At 60.7% G+C, this 24,507-nt stretch overlaps 3 protein-coding genes across 10 annotated transcripts in view; 2 read left to right on the top strand and 1 right to left on the bottom strand.

Moving 5' to 3' along the window:
- The window catches only part of PIEZO1 (piezo type mechanosensitive ion channel component 1), a 54,977-nt gene extending 46,060 nt beyond the window's left edge, over positions 1-8,917 (top strand). For 2 of the 5 annotated variants that reach the window (XM_055307099.1, XM_055307095.1), the window contains 24 exons: positions 32-121; positions 206-300; positions 605-676; positions 1,171-1,271; positions 1,793-1,889; positions 1,974-2,030; positions 2,122-2,294; positions 2,382-2,488; positions 2,628-2,822; positions 2,953-3,211; positions 3,280-3,468; positions 3,643-3,943; positions 4,216-4,312; positions 4,402-4,549; positions 4,623-4,837; positions 4,933-5,091; positions 5,172-5,319; positions 7,019-7,207; positions 7,362-7,454; positions 7,535-7,707; positions 7,781-7,903; positions 7,977-8,056; positions 8,139-8,328; positions 8,406-8,917. In XM_055307099.1, coding sequence (XP_055163074.1) covers positions 32-121; positions 206-300; positions 605-676; positions 1,171-1,271; positions 1,793-1,889; positions 1,974-2,030; positions 2,122-2,294; positions 2,382-2,488; positions 2,628-2,822; positions 2,953-3,211; positions 3,280-3,468; positions 3,643-3,943; positions 4,216-4,312; positions 4,402-4,549; positions 4,623-4,837; positions 4,933-5,091; positions 5,172-5,319; positions 7,019-7,207; positions 7,362-7,454; positions 7,535-7,707; positions 7,781-7,903; positions 7,977-8,056; positions 8,139-8,328; positions 8,406-8,655 — 3,601 coding nt within the window. In that variant the 3' untranslated portion in view covers positions 8,656-8,917. The remainder of the gene's footprint in view (positions 1-31; positions 122-205; positions 301-604; positions 677-1,170; positions 1,272-1,792; positions 1,890-1,973; positions 2,031-2,121; positions 2,295-2,381; positions 2,489-2,627; positions 2,823-2,952; positions 3,212-3,279; positions 3,469-3,642; positions 3,944-4,215; positions 4,313-4,401; positions 4,550-4,622; positions 4,838-4,932; positions 5,092-5,171; positions 5,320-7,018; positions 7,208-7,361; positions 7,455-7,534; positions 7,708-7,780; positions 7,904-7,976; positions 8,057-8,138; positions 8,329-8,405) is intronic. The other 3 variants (XM_055307098.1, XM_055307096.1, XM_055307097.1) reach the window with 3 other exon arrangements.
- On the bottom strand, positions 8,898-15,632 carry CTU2 (cytosolic thiouridylase subunit 2). 4 transcript variants are annotated; one of them, XM_055307101.1, is made up of 15 exons: positions 15,453-15,629; positions 14,879-14,953; positions 13,287-13,365; positions 13,103-13,162; positions 11,921-11,981; positions 11,323-11,432; positions 10,882-11,162; positions 10,670-10,805; positions 10,365-10,496; positions 9,882-9,973; positions 9,679-9,773; positions 9,441-9,594; positions 9,285-9,345; positions 9,129-9,187; positions 8,898-9,034 (listed from the first exon to the last, which is right to left on the bottom strand). In XM_055307101.1, the coding sequence occupies exons 1-15, from the start codon at positions 15,515-15,517 to the stop codon at positions 8,965-8,967; spliced, it is 1,530 nt and encodes a 509-aa protein (XP_055163076.1). In that variant the 5' UTR covers positions 15,518-15,629; the 3' UTR covers positions 8,898-8,964. The 4 variants fall into 4 exon arrangements, 3 of the variants coding, with proteins under 3 accessions (XP_055163076.1, XP_055163075.1, XP_055163077.1); XM_055307100.1 differs by having other exon boundaries at positions 9,441-9,773; positions 15,453-15,631; XM_055307102.1 differs by having other exon boundaries at positions 9,441-9,773; positions 15,509-15,630.
- Positions 15,633-15,771: 139 nt separating this feature from the next.
- Positions 15,772-24,429, top strand: RNF166 (ring finger protein 166). The gene is made up of 6 exons (XM_055307103.1): positions 15,772-15,969; positions 21,001-21,157; positions 21,987-22,099; positions 22,408-22,522; positions 22,612-22,719; positions 23,354-24,429. The coding sequence occupies exons 1-6, from the start codon at positions 15,815-15,817 to the stop codon at positions 23,417-23,419; spliced, it is 714 nt and encodes a 237-aa protein (XP_055163078.1). The 5' UTR covers positions 15,772-15,814; the 3' UTR covers positions 23,420-24,429.
- Positions 24,430-24,507: the final 78 nt, after the last annotated feature.

The raw sequence follows: 24,507 nt of genomic DNA, 5'->3' as shown, positions 1-24,507 counted from the left end.
GTGTCCCCAGAGTGACGCTGCCTCCCTGCAGGGGCTTCGCGCTGTACAATGCTGCCAACTTCAAAAGCATCGATCTCCACCGTAAGGCCGAGGAGAAGTCCCTGGCCCAGCTGAAAAGGCAGTAGGTGCCATCTGGGGCGGGGGGTACCCTGAGCTCTCCTGATTACTCGGTGCTCAGAGCCACCCCCTCACCGCCACCCCCCAGGATGGAGCGCATCCGCGCCAAGCAGGAGAAGCACAGGCAGAGCCGAGCGGGCCGCAGCCGACCCCAGGACACCCCAGACCCCACCCAGGAGCCAGGTGAGCAGGCGGGGCTGGAAGGGCTCTGGTGACCTGGTGTGTCTGTGCCCGCTGGACTCTGCTCCTGTCCATGCCACGTGCTGTTCCACAGGCCTTCCACCTACCTGTCCTGCGCCTTGTGGTCACTGTGTCCCTGCAGGCCATGTGGCCAGCCTGCCACTGTCTGTCTGCACTTGTGGCCTGTCCTCTCCTCCCCACAGCACCAGGAGGCCCCTCCATCAGCACACAGGTGGTCCCCATCGGGGGCTGCCCTCGCCCTCTCCATACCTCTCTGCTGGCTCATGTCCGCCCTGCCCCTCCACAGGGCCTGGCAGTCCAGGGGGCTCCTCCCCGCCACGGAGACAGTGGTGGCGGCCCTGGCTGGACCACGCCACAGGTACCACCCCAGCCTGGCCTGCTATGACCACCCTCTCGGGGCTTCTGTGCCCAGGCCTCTCCTTTCTTGACTTCTGTCTGCCTTCTGAGCAAGGGATCCCGCCATGTGTCCACCTCTGGCTGTGCTCTTCTGGCCTTTCCCCATCTCTGGCTGTGCTCCCTGCTTGATGGGCTCTCACCCCAGCCCTGCAGTAATAAGGGGCTGAGCCTCAATTAACCAGGTCCCCACAGCAGGCTCTGTTCTCTCCTCCCGTTTGGACTCTCAGAAGTCTGTCTAGCGCTGATCCCCAGCCTGGCCCTTGTGTGCCTCTTGTCCTGCCTGGTCTCATGTCACTGCTCTGGTCTCTCCTGCCGGCTGACCCCAGCCTGCACAGGCTGCTCTCTGCCTCCAGCCCCTGTGGCTATCCCTAGGGGGGAGGGGGGCACGTGGGCCTCTGCCTCTGGGTTGTGGAGGCCCCTGGGGGAGGATGGCCTTCAGCCCCACCCTGCCTGCAGTCATCCACTCTGGGGACTACTTCCTATTTGAGTCGGATAGTGAGGAGGAGGAGGAGGCCCTGCCCGAGGACCCCAGGCCGTCAGCACAGAGTGCCTTTCAGGTGAGGTGGGAGGGTCCCTTGCCTGCCTTCCACTGTCCATGGGCACCTGGGCCTACACAACCAACTGTGGGGAGGAGAGATCCTCTGGCCAGCCCGTCCAGGTCCTTTCAAACCCACAGAGTCTCCAGTCAGATGGGCTGTAGGAGGTGCAGGTCATAGGCAGCTACATGCCCCTCTGTCCAGTCCCTCCCAAGGTCAACATGCTGACCATCCAGGTCTGAGTGACTGCCAGCAGCCTGGCCTAGGGGAAGGGTCATGCATGTTTGCTGCAAAAAGGGGCCGGGAGCCTCCTGGCTGTCTCTGGGTCCTCAGTTCTCAGTGACAACCGTGCGCAGGCTGGCTGTGTGTCCTGCCTTCCCGCCATGGTCCCATGGGACCTGTTTCCTGCTCTGGAGCAGGGAGCCAGCAGAAGGTCCCCAGTGGTGGCCTGATCCCAGGCACCTCCTTGGACCTCACAGGTGGGCTGAATAGGAACTGCTGTCCAGGGAGGCAGGGCATTAATCCAAGGACCTGGCCCACAGATGGCGTACCAGGCATGGGTGACCAATGCGCAGACAGTGCTGAGGCAGCAGCGGGAGGAGCAGGCAAGGCAGGACCAGACAGGGCAGTTGCCCACGGGTGAGTCTGGCTGCATGTGGGGTGGGGGCGGGGTGGGGCACACGGGGTGCAGGGCGCAGGGCTGACCAGCACCCCTGTGCCCAGGAGGCGGCCCGGGACAGGAGGCAGAGCCAGCGGATGGCCCAGATGAGGTGGTGGCTGGTGCGTGTGCCCCAGAGCCTGGAGGTTAGGGGCGTGGGGGGGCCTCCCACTGGTAGCCTCTACAGCATCCCGCCTCCTGCCTGCCCTGCAGGCCGCAGCCATGTGATGCAGCGAGTGCTGAGCACTGTGCAGTTTCTATGGGTGCTGGGCCAAGCGCTGGTAGATGGGCTGACAGACTGGCTGCACACCTTCACACGGCACCACCGCGCCATGAGTGACGTGCTGCGCGCTGAGCGCTACCTGTACACACAGGCGCTGGTTGAGGTGAGTGTGCAACCCACCCCCCGTGTCCCCAGGGACCCTCCCCCCAATTGGGAACCTGCTGCCCTGAGCCCCCTTGGTGCCCTTCAGGGCAGAGAGGTGCACCGGAGCTTGCTGGACCAGCTCTACACTGGTGAAGCCGAGGCTGCCCCCGCAGTCCCCTTGGGGGTCCGAGATGCACCAAGTACAGCATCAAGGTAGGTGTGGGCTGGCAGGGCTCAGGAGGCAGCCGGGAGGTACATGGCCTGCTCCGCCAGGTATCTTGACACCCCTCCAGCCCAAGAGCCTGGAGAGCAGAGCACAGGCTGCTTCTGTGACCAGCCTTGCCTCCCCTAGTGGGCTGGGGGCTGAGGAGCCGCTGAGCACTGTGACAGAGGACACTGGCAGCCCCCTGAGCACCGGCTACCACACCCGCAGCAGCAGCAGCGAGGAGGTGGCCACTGAGCCTGGGGCTTCCCTACACGGCTCTCGGGAGCTTCCTGCTGGCACTCCTACCCGGATGCGCACAGCCAGCGAGCTGCTCCTCAGCAGGTCAGGGGTGAGGGCCAGGTGGTGGGTGGGCCACAGGCACCAGCCTCAGGGCCACACCCAGCGGGAAGGGGTGGCACCACCTTGGAGCCAGGCCTGGTGGTGAAAGGGGCCTGGCCATGGCTCCCCGCAGGCACCTCCGCATCCAGGAGCTGGAGGAGGCCGAGCTGTTTGAAGCAGGGCAGGGCCGGGTACTGCGGCTGCTGCAGGCCGCATACCAGTGTGTGGCTGCCCACTCAGAACTGCTCTGCTACTTCATCATCATCCTCAACCACATGATCACTGCCTCAGCCACATCCCTGGTGCTGCCTGTGCTCGTCTTCCTGTGGGCCATGCTGTCTATCCCCAGGCCCAGCAAGCGCTTCTGGATGACGGCCATCATCTTCACCGAGGTAGGCCACGGCTGGAGCGGGAGGGATCGGGGCCTGGCCCCCCCTGTGCTGAGTTTCTTCCCCCACAGGTGTCTGTGGTCACTAAGTACCTGTTCCAGTTTGGCTTCTTCCCCTGGAACACACATGCAGTGCTCCGGCGCTACGAGAACAAGCCGTACTTCCCACCACGCATCCTGGGTGTGGAAAAGACAGACAGCTACATAAAGTATGACCTGGTGCAGCTCATGGCCCTCTTCTTCCACCGCTCCCAGCTGCTGGTGAGTCCCCTGGGCCGGCAGCCAGCAGGCAGGAAACTCCCAGTTCACACCTCACCCACTGGCTGCCTGGCTCCAAGAGGCAAGGCTGGAGGTCGTGGGTTCCAGGGTGAGCCTGGCCTGAGCACTGCCCGGTGTACCATGCCAGCCTCTTCAGCTCCCTCCCTCCTTCTGCAGTGCTATGGTCTCTGGGATCACGAGGAGGACCCGGTCTCCAAGGAGCATGACCGTGGAAGTGAGAAGAAAGGGACTGAGGAGGAACAGGCACCACTGGAACCCCAGACTGAGGAAGGCACAGGGCCCCAGGGCGAGCCAGTGGTGGCCCGGGCCCTCACCCAGGACCACATCCAGGCAGAAGCAGGGGATGGACCCCCAGAGCCTCCTGTGGAGCTCAAGCCCCGAGACATAAAGCGTATCAGCCTGCGTTTCAGAAAGAGGCGGAGGGAGAGCACAGAGCCTGTACAACCCACAGCCACTGGTATGACAGCCCTGTCCATCCATAGCCACCCCTTGCCCCCCTGGGTCCCCTGCAGAGCCGATGCCCCAGCTGTGTTCCCAGGCATACCCTGTGTGTCCAGGTGACATGGCCCCAGCTGGCCCAATGCCAGTGACCCAGGGAGGTCACCGTGCTCAGCCTGCTGGTCTGTGAAATGGGGCGATGCCAGCCCTTGGGGGTGTCTTGGGGTAGTCAGGAGTCTGAACTGGCCCAGCACCCCCTGGGCTCTGGTCAGCAGCAGCTAATCCCTGCAGAAGGTGTGGTGGTGGCCTCCCGCAGAGAGAAGTGGAGTCGCCCCCGGGAAAGAATGACAGCCATGGGGCTCCGACTGCAGACCTTCTGCCTGGCCGTGTGAGTGACTGGCAGCTGCTCCTGGGTGAGGGCGAGTGGGAGGAGCTGTGGCAGGCCCTGAACCCCCTGCATCCTGCCCTCACCCACAGGGCCCAGAGTATGTACCGGCCCCTGCGGCGCTTCTTCGATGACATCTTGCACACCAAGTACCGTGCAGCCACCGATGTCTACGCACTCATGTTTCTGGCTGATGTGGTCGACTTCATCATCATCATCTTCGGCTTCTGGGCCTTTGGGGTGAGCACAGAGCCTGGTGGTCACCCTGCTGCCTATCTCCTGCTGCCCCCTGACCTCTGCTCTCCCGGCACAGAAACACTCGGCAGCCACAGACATCACATCCTCGCTGTCAGACGACCAGGTGCCGGAGGCCTTCCTGGTCATGCTGCTCATCCAGTTCAGCACCATGGTCATTGACCGTGCCCTCTACCTCCGCAAGACCGTGCTGGGCAAGCTGGCCTTCCAGGTTGTCCTGGTGCTGGCCATCCATCTCTGGATGTTCTTTATTCTGCCCGCTGTCACAGAGAGGTGGGTTTCTGGCCATGCTGGGGCTGGGTCCCCAGGGACCTTGGGGTTCCAGCCTTGGGCAGGGTGCCTTGACCCGACCTTCCTGTCCCCTACAGGATGTTCAACCAGAACGCAGTGGCTCAGCTGTGGTACTTCGTGAAGTGCATCTACTTCTCCCTGTCTGCCTACCAGATCCGCTGTGGCTATCCGACCCGTATCCTTGGCAACTTCCTCACCAAGAAGTACAATCACCTGAACCTCTTCCTCTTCCAGGGGTGAGTGTGGGCTCACATGGGGCTCAAGGAGCCAAGCTGCCTCTCCCAGGCCCTCCTGACGGGTGCTCCACCTCGGGCAGGTTCCGGCTTGTGCCATTCCTGGTGGAGCTGCGGGCCGTGATGGACTGGGTATGGACAGACACCACGCTGTCCCTGTCCAGCTGGATGTGTGTGGAGGACATCTATGCCAACATCTTCATCATCAAGTGCAGCCGTGAGACTGAGAAGGTGCCTGGGCTCAGGGAGTGGAGCAAATGGGCTACATGAGAGCCATGCAGTGCTGGCAGTCCCGAGTATGTGGGTCAGCTCGGGAGAGGACAGGGAGCTGGCAGGGCAGGCCCAGGAGGCCTGGCCACTTGGGTCATGGGCATGAGGACTGGGACATGGGGGTACCGAATGTCAGCTGAGTTTTCTGCTGTGGGAGCGGCTTCAGTGGGACCCCCCCCCGCCCCAGTCCATATGTACATTGCGGAGACTTGGAGTCACAGAGCTGGCAGCTGTCACCAGGCAGGTCTAAAGCACGCTCATGCTCCTCAAAGACCCCCATTGCCACCGCCTTCATTGCCTTTGGCAGCCCCACCAGCTCTGCACAGCTTTGCCTGTTCTGGACAGTTCCTGTACACTCAGTCATACATCACGTGGCCCAGGTCTGGTTTCTGTAGTTTCAAAGCTTGTCTGTGTGGTCTATGTCAGAATTTGGGGTTTCATGGCTTGAGTAGCATTCCTTCCTGTGATTGTCCTCACCTTTCGTTTATCCAGCTATTCCAAATAGCAAGGGATGGCAGGTTGGTTCACACTGTGCACACCCACAGCGGGGTGGAAGGGTCAGGGGGCAGCTCCTTGTTTGGCCTCTGCTGTCGCCAGCGATTGCCCCCCCTCACCCCCCCAGTTACCACCAGCGCTTGGGACTCTGTGGTGGTCACTCCATGGGGTTTCTCCAGTGGTGAACGATGGTGACACTTTTCCCTGTGCTTGTCGGCCTTTTCTTTGCTCCTTTTGTCGTTGGGTTGCTTGTCCTCTTATTGTTGTCAAGAATTCTTTCTGCATTCTGGACTCTATATGCTTACCAAATAGGATTTTCAGGTAGCTTCTCCCAATTCTCTGGGCTATTTGTTGTTATTTTTTAAGACATTTATTTAGAGAGAGAAACATAGGGGATCCCTGGATGGCTCAGCGGTTTGGTGCCTGCCTTTGGCCCAGGGCGTGATCCTGGAGACCTGGGATCGAGTCCCACGTCGGGCTCCCTGCATGGAGCCTGCTTCTCCCTCTGCTTGTGTCTCTGCATCCCTCTCTCTCTCTGTCTCATGAATAAATAAAATCTTTAAAAAAATAAAAATAAAAAAAATAGAGAAACATAGAACACAAACAGGGGGCAGGGGTAGAGGGAGAAAGTAGCAGACTCCTTGCTGAGCATGGAGCCTGATACAGGCTCGATCCCACGATCCTGAGACCATGGCATGAAATGAAACCAAGTCAGAATTAACTATATGTGCCATCCAGGTGCCCCATCTCTTTGCTTTGAGCATCCTATCTTTTGAAGCATAGAAGTCTCATTTTTTATAACATACAGGGTTTTTTCTTTCGCTGCTCATGCCTTCCAGTTAGATCTGAGAATCTTTCGTCAAATCCACAATAAGGAAGCTTTGCCCTAAGAGTTGTACTGAGGTCTTAGATAATATGGGTCCTGCTTTTTTTTGGCATGTGGACATCCCATTGTTCTACAATGTTGTTGAACAGACTATTCTGGTGCCACTCAGCATGCGGGTTTATTTCTGGGTTCTACTCCATGCCATCTCAAGTGCCATAGTTCTGCACTGAACTCTGATACACTGAGGTTTGGCTTCCTGGGACCCTGGTGAGCCCCAGGAGCAACAGGGCGGGGGGAAGCAGGCAGCACTGAGCCCTTTACCCCTGTCGCACCCCCCAGAAATATCCCCAGCCCAAGGGGCAGAAGAAGAAGAAGATTGTCAAGTACGGCATGGGCGGTCTCATCATCCTGTTCCTCGTGGCTATCATCTGGTTCCCGTTGCTTTTCATGTCCCTGGTACGCTCTGTGGTTGGTGTCGTCAACCAGCCCATCGATGTTACTGTCACCCTTAAGCTGGGTGGCTATGAGGTGAGTCACCAGTTTGCTCCAGCAGGGGAAGAGGGGCTGCTGGCTGCAGACTCCACCCCACTCACCTTCCTGGGGTCCTACCTGGGTACTGGCCACCAGGGGTTTGAGAGGTCCCTTGTCCCATCATGGTCATACATCCTGCTATCCCCCACAGCCCCTCTTCACCATGAGTGCCCAGCAGCCATCCATCGTGCCGTTCACACAGCAGGCCTATGAGGAGCTGTCCAGACAGTTTGACCCTAACCCGGTGAGTGGGCCCCACCCTGCAGCTGCTGGGGGGATGGGGGCGCTTAGGTGCACCTCGCTCAAGTGCCATCCTGGGTCCAGTTGGCCATGCAGTTCATCAGCCAGTACAGCCCCGAGGACATCGTCACGGCACAGATCGAGGGCAGTTCAGGGGCACTGTGGCGCATCAGCCCACCCAGCCGGGCCCAGATGAAGCGGGAGCTGTACAATGGCACAGCTGACATCACCCTGCGCTTCACCTGGAACTTCCAGAGGTGCGTCCTGGGCTTGGGCAGGACCTGGGTGGCACATTGCCCTCAGTGGCTCATGCTATGCCCTGGCCTGTAGGGACCTGGCCAAGGGCGGCACCGTGGAGTACACCAATGAGAAGCACACCCTGGACTGGGCCCCAAATAGCACTGAGCGGCGGCAGCTGGCCAGCCTGCTTGAGGGCACCTCGGACCAGTCCGTGTGAGTTAGGGCCCTGGGGGAGGGAGGGGCTGAGAGGAAGGCTGGGCCTAAACGGTGGGCCTTCTCCCTTCAGGGTCATCCCCCACCTCTTTCCCAAGTACATCCGTGCCCCTAATGGGCCTGAAGCCAACCCAGTGAAGCAGCTGCAGCCCAGTGAGTGTGTTGGGGTTGGGGGGGCGGTGGCCCTTAGCCCAGGGAGAGGGTGGTGGCCTTACCAACTCTGGCTCTGCCCCAGACGAGGAGGCCGACTACCTAGGCGTGCGCATCCAGCTGCGGAGGGAGCGCGTGGGCTCAGGGGCCGCTGGCTTCCTTGAGTGGTGGGTCATCGAGCTGCAGGACTGCCAGGCCGAGTGCAACCTGCTGCCCATGGTCATCTTCAGTGACAAGGTCAGCCCGCCCAGCCTTGGCTTCCTGGCTGGCTACGGGTAAGTGAGCTGCAGCTGTGGGCAGGCGGGGTGCAGCTCCAGCAGCATCCCCGACTCACCCCGCCCCTGCCCGGCAGGATCATGGGGCTCTACGTGTCCATTGTGTTGGTTATCGGCAAGTTTGTACGCGGCTTCTTCAGTGAGATCTCACACTCCATCATGTTTGAGGAGCTGCCGTGTGTTGACCGTATTCTCAAGCTCTGCCAGGACATCTTCCTGGTGCGGGAGACACGGGAGCTGGAGCTGGAAGAGGAACTTTATGCCAAGCTTATCTTCCTGTACCGCTCACCTGAGACGATGATCAAGTGGACCCGTGAGAAGGAGTAGGAGCCGGGCTCCTGCGCATGTGCATGAAGGAGCTGCCCAGCCCAGCGCTGGGTGCAGACACCCCGTCCCAGGCCACCAGGCCCTGATGCTGCTGCCAGAAGGAAGCGGGGGCCCCTCCTCGGCCCGGCACAGGACCCCGGTCCCTTCCATCATCCCTGCTGGGCCTAGCACAGCCGGCACCCTGGGTCAGGGGGGCCAGCCTTCCCTTCGCCACGCGTACTGTAGGATTTTCTAATTAAAAATGTTTTTATTTATACAATCACATGCTGCTTGCCCATCCTTGCCCTCCTGCTTGGGGTGGCCCCAGGCTCAGCTCCCAGTGGTGTGCACCTCCTCGTCACTGTTCTCAACCAGATACTCCTGGATATCCTGCGAGGGCCTGGGGGGAAGCCACACACTGGGAACCTGCCCTGCACGTGCAGATGCCCAGCAGGACCCACCCGCACTCCCCAAGCATGGGGGCTAGCTCATACCTTTGGCTGCGGAACTGGGCCTCAGCCAAGATGTAAGGTGGCAAAGAATCCAAAGATGGCTGTAACAGAGAACCACCGTGGGTGAGGGGCCACGTGGCACCAAGCCCCTGGGAGTGGGACTCCCCTGTCAGTACCCCAGGTGGGGAAAGGACTCACCACATCCTTCATATTCACACGGCAGCCATAGCACAGCTGCTCGATGACCTGGGAGTCCTCCCTGTGGGAGCAGAGCTGCACCTGAACACCTGCTTGGGGCCCTACCCTGGCCAGCAGCAGGGGGCTGGCTATGCGGCAGGATAGGAATGGACTCACCTTCTGCACAGCAGGGTACTCTGGCAGCACTTCTGGGCCCTGCCCACTTCTGCAGAACAGCAGGGCATGGGGGCTGCCCCAGCCTCAGCCAGTGGGGTGGAGGGCTGTGTCTGGGAAAAATCCTGGGTCTGAGCCCCAAAAGCGGTGGCACTGTCTGCAAGCAGAGATAGGCTGAGGGTCCTCCTGCAGCTGCGCCCCCAGCTCCCACTGGTCATAGCCCCTCCCCATCCACACAGACCAGCAGTGTCGACATCCAGCGAGCACATACAGAGCAGGCAGCGGGGGCCAGCAGCACAGCCGTCCCTGGGAGCCTTGACCAGCTTCTCACTGGTCCTGTGGGTGTGGGAGACCCGTCAGGATGGAGCTTCATTCCCCCCAGAGCACGCGCAGCAGGGGGCAGGCACAGCACACCGCTCCAGCCCCTCCCACACTTGCATATACCTGTACACAGTGCTGACTGTGGAGGGGAACTGAGCCTGCAGCCGGAGCAGGAAGCCCTCCATCAACCGGTGGATGCTGGCCTTTTCAGGGGCCTAGAGATAGTCAGATGAGGGCTGCAATGGCGGCACTCTGAGGCCAGGCCAAGGAGCCATCAGGAAGGGAGGCCAAGGCTTCACACCATCAGCCCCAAAGGTGCTGGGTCAGGGCTAGAGGGAGCCACAGCAGCCACTTCTGAACCGTCCCCGTCGCTGACCACAGCTGCTATGACAACCTCCCTGCGAGCCCCCTTTTCGTCGAGGGTACCAGGCTACCTTTCTGTGGTAGCAGGGGGAGCGCCATTCTCATGCTCCCAGAAGGCAGGGCATCCTGCTGTCAGTGCTTAGGCCACAAAGCTGCTGTGGACACAGCTTGGGCCACTGAGGTGTGCCGGCTTGACCCCATGCTAGAAGGGGGCCACCCGCCCAGGTGCTATCACTCACTCACCTTTGTGTCAATGGCCGGCGTGAAGATGGATGGGACTGCGAAGAGGCGGTTGTAGAAGGCGACCTCCTTCAGTGTGTGCTCACGCATGGGCCGCACCACCACCACGTCACCATGCCGCTCGTCAGAGAAGCCCTGCAGTGGGGGTACATCCCAAAGCTCGCCCTGCAGACGGCTCACAGCCCCTCCTTCCCTGGCAGCTAAGGGGGTCACAGGCTCCCACAAGGGAGACTCTGGGACTGGACTCACGACACCACCTTCAGGTAATGGGGGCCGGAGGGGCCCCTGAAAATCTTGGACCCATGTACCGTGTCCCAGGCGAGGAAGGCCCCTCTCCCCAGCGCCAAGCTGGTCATGAGCTTGATGGCCAAGCGAGTACAGCTGTCTCCTGTCATCACCTTGGAGTAGCCGTGGGTCCGGGCCACGTGGAGGAGCAGGTGGCCCCTGTAGAGCAGGGCACAGGGTCTCAGGGGGCCAGATGAAGCAGGGCCAAGCCCCCAGCATGAGGACAGGGGCTCACCGCAGGGTCTGTAGAAGCTCCTCTTTGGCTGTCAGCGTCTTCACAGAGTCAAACAGTCGGGAGAGAGCCTCTATGTGGGCAGCTGGGGGTGGCCCAGCTGGGTCCTGGGGGTCCTGGGTGCAGGGCTGGCTCAGCTGCTCCTCCTGCTGTGTGGGGCTGGGGCTGCCCCCCACCGTATGCTGCTGCTGGAGGAAACTATCCACAGCTACCTTGTAGGTCCCTTCAGTCCCCACTGGCTCCTGGGCAGAGCAGCGCAGCACAGACGGCGGCAGGGTGAACACCTTCTGGGGCAGGGAGAGTGCATAAGGCCTGGCCCACTTAGTGCCGAGAGCAAACAGGCCAAGGGGGAGGCCCACGGCCGACACAGCAAGACACAGCAAATCGGCACAGGCCCCTCAGAGTACGCCCCAGCGGCCCACCCCCAGAGACAGGCCCGCCCACCTCTTCCAAGGCAACGATGTGCCACGGGAAGCCAAAGCTCCGGAGGATCAGCTTTACTTCAGCCAGGGTTTTTGCTCTATTCTCCCAGCTCTGGCCACAAGCTGCTCCCTCTGAAAAATTAAGGCACAAAAGAGTCATGGCTACAGAAGAGCTGAAGATGGGACAAGGCCAATGCTGTGTGAGGCACTACCAAGCTTTTCTGTGGAAACTATAGGACGCTAACCTGTTCTAGAGGGAAGTGTTTGCAGAGTGGGAAGTGGGTTCTCTGTAGGGCACAGGGGAGGAGCGGGGAGAGGCATGACGGCCACAGTGGCCAAGACCCATCTGGGAGCCTATCTCAGGGAACAAGGGGCGGAGCAGGCCAGCATCTGGCGCCTGACCCTTTCCACCCATGCCTCCTGATCCATGGAGGCTACACAAACACTCCTGACTGACTCTGATATAAGGCTAAAACAAGACAACGGTGCCTTTGCTGCCAGTCCCATGAGATGTCTCCAAAACACGCCCCCACCAGGGCCTCCTTTAGGTCACAAAGCCAGCTGTCTCAGGAGGGCTCATCCTGAGCAGCTGGGAATGGACCAGGGATGGCTACACATACCATCAACGTACACGACCCCTGGCACAAAACGCAGTCTTTTGGCAGAATCTCGACTCAGGCCCTGGAGAGAAAAGGACCAGGACCTCAGCCCCACAGTCAGAAGCCAATGCCTTTCCCAGCACAAACTGTTTTCCATCTGAACTAATGTCCTCCAGGAAGGGGTGGTGACCCCTCACCTAGAGCAGACAGACCATTCAAACAGGGTGCCTGCCAATCAAGGCCCATGGGGAGGCCACACAGCCCAACTTGGTCCAAGTGGCCTGCCGGGGCATCCTCACCGCCCCAGTGAGACCTGCTCCACAGCAGTTTGTCCTCCCACCTCTCCTAGTAATGTCCTGAGAGGCGCGGCCTGAGTACCTCTGACCCCTAAGGGTGCAAGAGGAAAACAGACTATAATTAAGGCATTGCCACTAGAAGAATGAGGGGCTCCAGGTGCCAGACAAAAGGCCAAGGGAGTGGGCACGTGCACCAGGCTAGGTTTAGGAGGCCATGAAATGAGAGCAGGACAGCAACCACAGAAGCACCACCCTAGAGGCCCTGGTACAGACCACCCTTTTAAATCCATGCCACTCACTGTAAGTGCAGCGGGTCTGTGTATGTCCCGGCCCTGGGTCAAGGCCTCCGAGGCAGCCAGGGCCCTCAGGAGAAGCCCTAGCCGTCTTTGAGTGGGCTGTCCACTGCCTGGAGCACAGCTCTCCAGTGAGCACCCTCTTCCCTCCCCCTCCCCACCTGACTTCACTTCACCTGCCAAGCCCACTGCTCTTTTGGGTCTCCCCTTAAACTTCAGAGAAGCTGCCCAACTCCAGCCAGGCAGGCCCCTTTTGGGTTCCCCAAGGCACCTGCTTGTATTTCACGGTCCAGTCTTGTCCTGGACCCAGGACCAGGGGGGAGGCCCGTGAAGTCAGCAACATCTCAAGCAAGGTTCCACCATGCCGCCACACATTCCCAGGGACTATGATTCTACACAGTCAGCGAACACTACTAAACTGGGCACAGCTGAGTAGTGCAGACACAGCTTCTGTTTTGTATATCTCTTGTATACACATCTGAGAACCCTCCAGGCATCCTGGCTAGGGGTGGGCTGCTCTCACTAGCTGCAGGCAAGAGCCCTTCAGTGCTGGGCCCCCAACCCTGGAGCTTAGCTGGGTGGTAGCCAGGGCCCCAGATGCTGTGGAGAAGTACCTCAAGGACCTGCCAGACCATGGAGCTTGATGAAGGCCCCCCAGACCACGCCAGGAGCACCTAAGAGAGAAGGAAGGTTACTGGAGAGACTGCATCCCCCACATGAGCGTCCCTGAGAAGGGAGGCAGGGGCTGACAGCCAGGGCCCAGGGGGGACTCTGCAGAAGAGTCATCCCATACACTACCTTCTCTCCCGGAAAGATCAACCGATTCTTCCCAAGCACGGCTCTGAACTTGTGGACATAAAAGGCCCTGAAACAGTCCCTGCAACAGACAACCGAAAGCTGTGGCTGCATAGCCCAGGCCACCACCTCCACACCTGATGGGGACAAAGCCTGACACGCTGCTGGGTTATATTTTCCTTCTTTTACCAACTTCCATCTTTAAAAGCAGCATCTTGACAGAGGCTCTGCCCAGAAACTGGCAAGGGAAACCAGGGCTGTGGGGTTCCTGCCAACTGTGTCTACCCCAGGACCAGCCCCATGCTGCACAGGGAGCCCCACCTTGGTCCCCAGCAATCCTTACCAGTGTGAACTGATGCCCGAGGGGCCCAGAGCCCAGATGCACCTCCAAACACTCAGGAAGATGCAGTGGGAAGAATGGACGGACAAGAAAGTGCAGGGCAAGGCCAGCCTGACCCTCCCCTAAGCAGAGTTGAAGGCCCTTTCCCAAACTCCCACAGGGAGAGGTACCACCTCTTGGGGTGAGGGTGGAAACACTGAACAGGCAGCAGGGGGTATCCTGTGTCCCAGAGCGCCACACTGGCCGACTGAGCTGATACCATCTCCAGAGATGCCTGAGAAGTTCATGCAAATGCAGAGTCCTGGCTTCTTCCTCAAACCCACTGAATCAGAACTTCTAGGGCGGACCCTAGTAATCTGCATTCCTGGTCACCTTCTACCTGGTTCGCAGGCTTGGCCACAGCTTAGAATCACTCCGGCCAAACAGACCAGGCAGAATGTGCCAGAGAGAGACCCAGGCACCTACATTTGAAAGCTCCCTGAACCAAGAGAAGAATGTGCCCTGAGAGCTGCCCCACACCTGGGGCTATGCCCCTAAGTCTACTATCTTTTCCCTACTAAGACACACCAGGGGTGCCTGGGGAGCTCAGTCAGTTCCGTGTCTGACTCTTGGTTTTGGCTCAGGTCATGATCTCAGGGTTGTGGGACAGGGCCCTGCAATGGCCTCTGCACTCAGTGAGGAATCTCCTTCAGAGTCTTTCCTCTTTTCCCTCTGCTCCTCCCCCTCCTTGCTCTCTCAATTAAATACATAAAGTCTTAGGGATGCCTGGATGGGTGGCTCAGCCGTTGAGCATCTGCCTTCGGCCCAGGGCGTGATCCTGGAGTAGCGGGATCGAGTCCCACATTGGGCTTCCTGCATGGAGCCTGCTTCTCCCTCTGCCTGTGTCTCTGCCTCTCTGTCTTGAATGAATTAATTAAAAAAAAAAAAAAAAAAAAGCGAACATCACCAGAGCACCTGGCCCAGATCCCAGGATGCTCTAATCTGCCCCTAGATGTGTTCCAGCTGCCCCGAATGCTGGTCCTGCCTGTCTCTCACCCCACCCTCACTACCAACATTCTCCATAAGTGCCATCAGATACCCTCCTGCCGCTTGGCCCACAGGGGACCACAGGAGGATTACCGGGAACCCACGCATCAGAATCACTGAGTGAGGTCAGAAGTAAATGCTTCTGAACACAAGAGACAAAGGCACATAAACAGGGCAATCCTGGCTGCTGTGCCAGAGGGCTCGGCCTCCCACCCACGCCAGGCCTCACCTGCAGAAGGCGTCTCCGGCTCGGATCACCACAACCGGTAGGCCATCCTTGCACTTCACACATCTGAGCTCACGGCTTTGGAGACAAGGGGGGCGGGGGACACACAGGTTGCAGCGCTCCCACCCCGCGGGCTTCGGGGAGGTGGCACTACACTGTCACCCCACCCTGGTGGACCGGGGCTCCTGCGGGCAGCTGGGCTCCGTCTCACCCAAACCACCAGGGCGGCGGGAGGGGCGGGGCTCGTGCGCTAAACCAGCTCAGAGAGCACCGGGGGCCTCGGCGCAGGCTCCGCACGGCTGGCGCGGCGGGAGGGACCGCCCGCCGAGTGGATGGGAGCGGCGGGCGGGGGCGCCAAGGGCAGCCCGTTCTTGGGGTGTGCGCCCCCGGTGCTGCGGGGCAGGGGGCACCCCCCCACCCCGGCGCTCCGCGACCCCGGCCTCGGCCGTCTCCCGGCTTCCCGCGGCGCGGCGCCCGGGACGGACGGAGGAGCGCGGGCCGGGCCCCCGGGATGAGCCGTGCCGCCGGCCCAGAGCGCCGGGAAGGGCAGGGGCGGGTGCGGACGCCCAGCTCTCACCCAGGCCGCGGTGGCGGCGGCCCCTCTGGCACCGGGTCCCCGTAGTCCTCGCCAACCTGACACATGTCTGCGCTGGGTCGCCGCGTAGTCAGCAGCGGCGGCGCGGAGGCGCGCCCGGATCACGTCAGCCAGACGCAGCCGGCGCCGGCCCCAGGCGGAGCGGGGCTAATGACGTCAGCGGCGCGGCGCCGCGACCTGACGGGGGCGGGGCGCTCCCTGATGACGTCAGTGCGGCGCCGTCGCGGCCGTGACGCGCGGACCTGGCCCGGCCGGGCCGGAACAGGGGCGGCGGCGGCGGCGGCGGCGGCGGCGGCGGCGGCGGCGGCGGCGGCGGCGGCGGAGGAGGCAGGCCCGGCCCGGGGATGGCGATGTTCCGCAGCCTGGTGGCTTCGGCTCAGCAGCGGCAGCCGGCGGGCGGGCCGGCGGGCGGCGACAGCGGCCTGGAGGCGCAGTACAGCTGCCCGATCTGCCTGGAGGTGTACCACCGGCCTGTGGCCATCGGCAGCTGCGGCCACACGTGAGTGCGCCGGCGCGGGGAGGCCGCGGGGCCGGGACGCCGCCGGGGGCGGGGGGCGGCGGCCGCCGGTGCAGCCCCGGGCCGGGCGCGCGGAGGACTGGGCGGGGCGCGTCCCTCCGCCTCGGCCCGGCCTCCTGCCCGCCTGCCCCGAGCCAGCCCCGCACGCGTCCCGGGGCCCCCGGGGTCGGCCGACCGGCCACCTCCTGTTCGGAGGGCAGCGGGCGACCTCTGCGCGCGTCGCCTTCGGCTGGGCCTGGAGCCTGGGCGGGGGGCGGGGGGCACGTGTCGATCAGTGCCCGTGGCTCCTGCTGTCAGCGGCCTCCCGCTCTCGCTGTCTGCTTGTCGTTTAGGGGACAAGGAGTTCCCTAAGTTAGGAGAGGGACTTGTTTGGAGTCTGGTGCCCTTTCTGATGAAGGTCTTGGGTCGCATCCATTATTGAGCAGCCAGACGAGACGGGCTGGCCCTGAGGACCGGATACCAGGCACCCTGCTGGGGGGTCAGCTGCACCATGCCCTCCGGTGGGGCCCTGCCGGGGTGTTTCAGCAACAGAAACCCAAGGAGGTGGCTCTCCTCTCAGCCCAGAGCTGCACTCGGGCCTTCCGGGAGCTGCCAGCCTGGTTGGAAGGGAGCCGAGATCCTAGTGTCTCCTCTTCCACTCTCTCCTGGCGGAGTAACACAGCTCTTGAGTGAAATCAGCAGGGCAGGAAGAGATCTCAGGAAGGTCTGGCCTGATGAGGTGGGGCTTCCACTCCCAGGGGTTGGGCGGGGTGCGCCCAGCAGGGAGCTGCCCCTAGAACATTTTGCAAACAGGGGCAGCTGACCTAGGAAGCTCCTGATAGAAAGGAGAGCTGCTCATCGCCTGGGGATGGTGTCAGCGTCCGGAAAGCCTTCCCTTCCCTTCCCTCGTCTTCCCTGCTGGGTTAGGCAGCACAGGCATCCGGACACCAGGACGGCACTTCCAAGTGACCACAAAGGGCACTCACTGTGCCTCACTTTGTCGTGCGGGTGTGACACACACCTTGTCTGGGGCAGCCTCCAAACAGGACTCCCTTCTTGTAAGCACATCGTAGTGGGTGCTCTCAGGTGTGTTCTGCATTTCCAATCCATCACTGAGAGAACTGTGGGGTTTATCCTGGGCCCCATTTTAGGGAGTCTTTCTCAGTTTTCGGGTGGTGTCCCCTTGGCACAGACACCCAACCTTGGGTCACAGCATTTGCAGTCTCCTGGTTTGCGTGTATCTGTGTTTTCTCTTTTTTCCAGATAAGTCTTTTCTTAAGACATGGTCTTTAGGACACAGCGCTGCGTCAAACTGTTGTGAACGCATCATGTCCTCTAAGTCCTTCCCACACTCGTGTTTTTTTTGGCAGAATCTCCTGTCTTTTCTGTTTCTGAGACTGGTCCTTCGAAAACCTCTTCCACAGCTTCCTTCTTAGAAGACTTCCCCTCTAGCTCCCTCGGCGGCCTTGTTTTCTGGGCTCTTCTGTCCCTGTCTCTTCCTCTTCCTCATCTTCTTGTCTGGTGTCACGAAGGTACCAGCACAGAAGACTTACAGGCTCACACCTACCTGGTGGCGGTCCAGCCACATGTCCCACATGGTCTCGCTGTAAACACGTGGCCTCCACAAAACGGAGTTTCTGGTAGTGAGAGCAGCCACGTGTGAGCAATATCAAACAGAAGAGGACAGGTCACCGTGGGGGGTTTTGGGTGAGGACGCCATCCATGGGGCTCGTGGAAGAGCTCCCCAGGCGCCCCCAAGGGAGCCAGTTATTCCTCATACTCAGGGACATCCTGCACAGTAAGTCACCTCTGAACCAGAAGTTATTACCCTCTGCTGGGCCCTCCCCTGAGGGCCTGTGTTTGAGGCAGGCTCTGCCTTGGGCTCCCTCTGGGCTCTGCTCTCCTTTTGTCCTCTCTTATGAGGGCTGTCCCATTGGTCCTTCCATGTCAGCATCCCCACATGCAGTTAACTGAGCAGAGATCACAGAACAACAGGCATGCTCACACTTAGGGGTGAACGTGGGGAGCAATGAGGACAGATGGTTTCCGCATACTCTGCACGTATAGCCTCGTGAGGTAGGTGCTGTTGTCGTTTCGGTTGTACAAGAGGCCGAGTTCCCAAGTGTCGCGGCAAAGCCAGGGTGTACGCTCAGGCAGTCAGGCTGCACTGGCCTCTTTGCCACTCCCCGCCCCACGCAGCACTCCTGCAGCAGTGACCCTGGAGACCCTGGGGACCACCGAACCTTGACAGCCCTCTGCCCATCTGCACCCAGACCAAGGAGTGTGCCTCTCTGAAGCCCCAGGAATTCTGTTAGTCCCTGCTCGGCCGACTAGGAGCTCAGGCCTCCGTTCGGCACGGGAAGGCCTGAGCCCACGGGCAGGTCACCTAGATCTGTATGTGGGTGGACCAGGATGTGAGCTGTTCAGATCATCCTGGAAAGGCAGTGGATGTTGGGCGCTGCCACGCAGGACAACTCTGGGTCCCTGAGGCCCCGCACCAGCAGCTCGTCAGGCTGTGTGCAAGAGGCCAGCGCAGGACTGAGACGCGGTGCTGGTGCCACTACAGCCTGTGTGGTCGCTGTCCAGCGGCTTCACCTGTGACTGTGGGCCTGGTGTGGAGGAGCAGACCCCTCTGCTGGCTCTGTCAGTGGGGGAGGTATTCGGCCCCAGCTTGGGCCCACGTCAGCAGAACCTCCTTGGAAGAGGCAAGCGCTGCTCAGAGCACCACGGTCACCGTGTGGAGACCAGGCTGCCAGCTTATGGTGCTTCCAGAGGTCCGCAGAGCTGGGGGGTGGGCAGGCGAATCTGGGTTCAGGCAGGGTTCCTTCTGCTGGCAGAGGGGTGCCCTTCACCCCAACCTGTTGTCAGAGATGTGGTCCTCGGGCCTGCCCTGGACCCTGCCTTCTGACGAGGTGCCAAGGACTCATCCCTTGAGTGCTCCTGTGGCCTCTCCTTCTGCATGTGTGTCTTACAGCTTTGTTGAAATATAATTCCCTCATTGGAAATACACACGTCAGTGGTTCCTGGAGTCTCCAGTGTTGAGCCACCATCTCCGTGGGCAGGCAAACCCCATAGTCCCCACCCCAGCAGCCACTGATGCACCTTCTGTCCGTCGATGGGTCTGTCTGGATTTCCACGTCCGCGGAGTCACACAACACAGGTCCTGAGCATGGCGTTCCCAAGACTCACCCTCGTGGCAGCATCCATCAGTGGCTCACTCAACCCCGGGGATAGGCCACTTCTGTGTGTCCATTAGCCATGGGCAACGTGGCTTGTTTCCACCCCGTGGCTCTTGTGGTGGTGCTGCCATGAGCACCCACTGTGACAGTCGCAGAGCTCTCCTTCAGTGACAGGCGAAGTGAGAGGCCTCCATCAACCGATAGGCTAATCAGACCCTTGCAATGGCAAGAGAGGCAGCCCTGGAACACTTACCAGAGTGCTGTGGGGTGGGTATGCGGGTGCCTCCTTTACACACGTGCCAGGGTGCCCAGTGAGTTCTCACCAGGTGAGGTAAGTGACAGGCGGGCCATGCTCCTTGCCGTGGGGGAAAGAAGCTGCTGGGAAAGCTACATCCACTGATAGGCCTCAGGTCAAGCCAGGCCATCTCCTGTGCAAATGTTCGTGCACATGGTGACGAGCCAGGTGGGGCTTTACCGGAAGCCAACAGGGAGGGGGAGGGCCCAGGCTTGGGCAGCAGGAGGGACTCTGGATCACCTCCAGCTGCTTTTTCCTGGGAAGGAGGTGAAGCTCTGAGAGAGCTTGCCTGGTGGCAGAGAGAATGCCAGCCACTTAGCTTGCTGAGCAGCCGTATGTGTGGGAACACCCTCACATGCCATGGCCCCCACAGCCCCACCGGCTTGGTGCATGCAGATGATTATACGTTGCAGCACCCTCATCACATGCAGTCTCGGAAGGGGCTCAGTTTGTCTTGGGTGTGGACTGCGTGCTCTCTCGTCTGGGGCTCTGGGACTCCGTTTCAGCTTCTGCACATTCCAGATCAGGATCATAGTTAATCATCCACTCCCTAAGAAGCTAGGCCAGGGGGGTCCTGGGACCAAGCTCCTTTTTGCTGCCCATTGGGTGCTCTCCAGCCTGGCATCCCTATGGACTGGCTGTCCTCCTGCCTGAATGCCGCTCGTGCCTCTGCGGCACTGGGGGGCTTGCAGGGAGGAGGGCTCGCTGCTGCGGCACAAGCGTATCCGTATCTGCTGGCTGTCCTCATAATGTGGCATCTCCAGGGACAGTACCAAGAGCTCAAGGCTGCAGGGAGCCTCAGGTACCTGAGTGTGTGCCTGGGGCCATTAGTGTCACTGCTAAGCAGTCAAGAGCCCAAGTAAGGCCCCTTCTGTCACCACGCCTTGGCTCCAGCACAGTCACAAGGCTGGTGACATTCCACCTGGACAGCCTTGGGCTCCTTGAACCCTGTGCTTTTCTCTCCCGACACTGTTATTGATCTTATTCTCCAGAGCCCCCTGGGCTGCCCTTGTGTCCCCAGAGCACCTGAGGTGGTGGCATCACCACATGGCTGTGAGACGGGTAGGCTGTCTCAGGTTGCCCACCATGGCTGGAGCTTTTGTTGGGCCTGGAGCTGCACGGCCAGAACAGGACCTGGACAGCCATGGCCACCACTCCCCCGGCATCCTGGATATGGCAGCAAGCCCCAGAAACCCTCAGCTGGGAGGGCACCAAGATCATCTTTTAGCCAGGGGGTGCTGTCCAGTCAGTGGGATTTAAGAACAGAGGGATCCCTGGGTGGCGCAGCGGTTTAGCGCCTGCCTTTGGCCCAGGGCGCGATCCTGGAGACCAGGGATCAAATCCCACGTCGGGCTCCTGGTGCATGGAGCCTGCTTCTCCCTCTGCCTATGTCTCTGCCTCTCTCTCTCTCTGTGACTATCATAAATAAATAAATAATTAAAAAAAAAAGAGAGAGAGAAATGACGGTCTCCAGAAAGGTGCCATGGCCAGCAGAGGGGAGCCGCCCTGCGAGGCTCAAAGCAGCCAGCGGCCCTCAGACCCGTATCCCTGTCCCTGCAGGTTCTGCGGGGAGTGCCTCCAGCCGTGCCTACAGGTGCCGTCCCCCCTTTGCCCGCTCTGCCGCCTACCTTTCGACCCCAAGAAGGTGGACAAGGCCGCTCATGTGGAGAAGCAGCTTTCGTCGTACAAGGCACCCTGTAGGGGCTGCAACAAGAAGGTACCCCACCCCACAGGCCCTCCTGGGGCCAGGGAGACTGCAGCTGGGGGCCTTTTCCCACTGTCCTGCCCCGCTGTCTTACTCTCCTGTCCCATTGTCCTGTTGTCCTATCCCACTGTCCTGCTGTCCTGTCCGGCAGAGAGGGGCCTGTGCTCTGCCCCTCCCCCGCAGCACCACTCACATCAGGGCACCTTCCCCCATCCTCCCCACGGCACCCTTAGCCCTGCCAACAGTGGGTAGGGCCCCAGGCAGAATGGGTGGGACCTCTCTGGTGCTGACCACCACCACCCATCCTGGCCTGTCTCTGCACCCTGCCTGAAGCCCCTCACCCTGGCCCAGCCCCAGGAGCTGATCTTGACTTTGCCTTCTGACTACTGTCTCTCAGCTTAATACAGACATAACGATACGAGGTGACCCCTAGTTGCTCTGTCCTGAAGGTCAGGGTCTGGACAGACTGGGGCAACCCCGTGTTCTGCAGTGAGGCACTTGGCTTCCTTCCTTGGCAGGCAGGCTTTCTCCTGGGAGGGAGCAAGCCAGGCCCCTCCTTGGCTTCCCACACACAGTGGCCCTGCTCTGCCACAATATGTTTGGGCTTATCCACACTCACCGGCCAGTGGGGCAGGCATGAGTGGAGCTGGGAGCCAGGCTGCCCTCAGGAGGCCCTTCTCCCATTACCCTGGACACCTGGGGACCATACCCAGCCCCACCTCTCTCCAGGGTCACTAGGCCCCTGAGTGAAGTCCCCATCTGCTTACATGACCATGACCTTTGGGGTCCTGGCCCTGTTGCTGGTCCCCAAATCCTCTGAGCTTCCCCTGCCTCTTCCTAGGTGACGCTGGCCAAGATGAGGGTGCACGTCTCCTCCTGCATGAAGGTCCAGGAGCAAATGGCCAACTGTCCCAAGTTTGTCCCTGTGGTTCCCACGTCCCAGCCCATCCCCAGGTAGGCTGGCTATGAGTGCTCGGGGCCCTTGTCCCTTGGAGGGGCAGCTCCTGGCCCATGTTGCTGTCCTAGAGGAGGTGTAAGAGGCTGTTATGTCTCCTCAGCAGAGAGCCTCACTGCCTTGCAGGAAGGGGACCCCAGGGAGGGCCCAACAGGGTGGGCAGGCATCCCCAGAAAGGCCAGGGCCCAGCCAGGTGGGGGGAAGGGATGGGCCACAGAGTCTAGGGGGGAGCCAGGGTGGGCAGGGAGGCCAGGGTGGGCCATACCACAGGTGGTCGGTCCCCACTCATCTCCCACCACCGCCCCAGCGCCGTCCCCAACAGGTCCACCTTCACCTGCCCCTACTGTGGCGCCCGTAACCTGGACCAGCAGGAGCTGCTGAAGCACTGTGTGGACAACCATCGCAGTGACCCCAACCGCGTGGTGAGTGGCCACTGGGGTCAGGGGCCGGGGGATGGGAACGCTGGAGGGCCCCAACCCCAGCGCTGCTTCAGCCGCACCTTCTCTTTCAGGTGTGCCCCATCTGCTCTGCAATGCCCTGGGGGGACCCCAGCTATAAGAGCGCCAACTTCCTGCAGCACCTCCTGCACCGGCACAAGTTCTCCTACGACACTTTTGTGGTGGGTGTCCCACCCTGGCCGCCCCGCCAACACACACGCTAGCCGTGCCCACTCTGCCCGGCCGCCCAAGGGCATTAGGGCTACGCAGAGCAGTCCCACTAGGGCCCCCCTTTGCTCTGCTTGGTCTCCCCTGTACTGGGCCCACAGTGGTCTGGAGACAGAGCAGGCCTGCAGAGGCAACAGCTTCCTACTTGGAGCTTGGAGAGGAGCTGCAGGGGCCCTGTCTCCTTCTGCATGCTGTGGCCCAGAAACCGTGCCCCACACCCCAGCCTACAGACCCTCCCGGCCCCATCGCCCCGGTCCTCATTACCAGGGGCCGTGGACATACCTGTCTTCTCAGTTCATCTCAACTCCGGTGCACGTAGTCCAAGGTGAAGGAGTTCACTCCTCCCATCGGCGCACTGGGTGCTCAGTCCCCAGGCAGGTGTCTGCAATGTAGCATGCTGCGCGGGAGCCCCGTTGTGCCCTTGGGGAGGTGAAGAACATGGACAAGCCAGATGTGGATCACATGTGTGGGCAGCCTGTCCCCTAGGGCTGTCAAGGCAGCGACCCCATGGCATTGAATGTGCTGTTCCATCTGGGGGCCCTGGGAGACAGCCAGTACATCCCCTCATCTTCACTGCCTATCTTCCAGGACTACAGCATCGATGAGGAGGCTGCTTTCCAGGCTGCCCTAGCCCTGTCTCTCTCCGAGAACTGAAGGCACCGCCCAGCCCTTGGACCTGAGCCCTCCCACCTCGGGGGACGGAGCCACCCTGAGGGACACGGCCATGCAGGCCCTCTGATGCCCAGCGCTTGTGTGGGAACCCACCTGTGGGACAAGTGGAGCCTCTGTCATTGCAGGACAGCCTGTCCCCGAGCCTGCCAGGGGCCTCATTGTTGGAGGGTGGCCATCAGTGCTCCTGGCCGAGCGTTGCTGGTTCCCTCGGTGCTTTGGGCTAAGTGGGCTGCCCTCATGGGGCCGGCTCATGGGGCCTGAGAGCAGTCGGCCATCTGTCTGTCTGTCTCAAAGCCATGCTGTCCTCCATGTCTGCAGAGAGACCCGTGCCGCCCCCGCCACGTCCCGCAGGCCTGGCTGCCAAGCAGGAAGTGCGAGGGGAGTCCTGGCCGGTATCTGGCAGCGCTTCCACGTTGCGCACTCGGTACTGGCTTTTGTGATACCTAGAAATTCTGGCATTTTTCTATATTATCCAGTGTGATGATCTTTTCATATTTTATAGTGCAAAGACCGAGCAGTTACTCTTCACATTGCAATACCCGTGTTTGACTAGGAACAATAGTATTTTTATGGAACATTTACAAAATTATATTTTTTAAAAAAAACAAAAACAGTCGTGGGGTCAGCATGGGAGAGGGAAAGAGAGGTACAGACACCAGAGCCAGAGTGCACCCCGGGGCTTTGCTTGGGACCACTGCTCTGCTGAGTCCCCTGGGGCTGCTTTGTCAGGTTCCCCTTCCTCACCGCCAGGAAGAACCCCCAGGGCCCTTGGCCGCGTGCAGTGGCTGCTCCTCTGCTCCACGGCCCCCCCAGAAGCGCAGGCCTCCTCCCGCTGGGGTCCCAGCCCCAGCCCTGCTGTCCGTTCCCTGCGGACCACAAACCGTGTCGGTAGGGCACCCTGGGGGGGATGGGTGAGGCTGGAAGACGCCGTCTTACTCTTTCAGTTCACGGCATAAATTAATTGCTCTTTTAAAAAAAACTCCAATAAAACATTTCGAAGCGTCTATAGCAGCCGTGACCGCTAGGTTCATCTGGAAGGGTGAACAGTGGGGAGTGAGGCACAGCCATGA

This window comes from Nyctereutes procyonoides, unplaced genomic scaffold (assembly GCF_905146905.1).
Source record: "Nyctereutes procyonoides isolate TBG_1078 unplaced genomic scaffold, NYPRO_anot_genome, whole genome shotgun sequence".
Taxonomy (NCBI): Eukaryota; Metazoa; Chordata; class Mammalia; order Carnivora; family Canidae; genus Nyctereutes; species Nyctereutes procyonoides.
The sequence above is the reverse complement of the archived record's forward strand: the minus strand, read 5'-3'. Positions and strand labels throughout refer to the sequence as shown.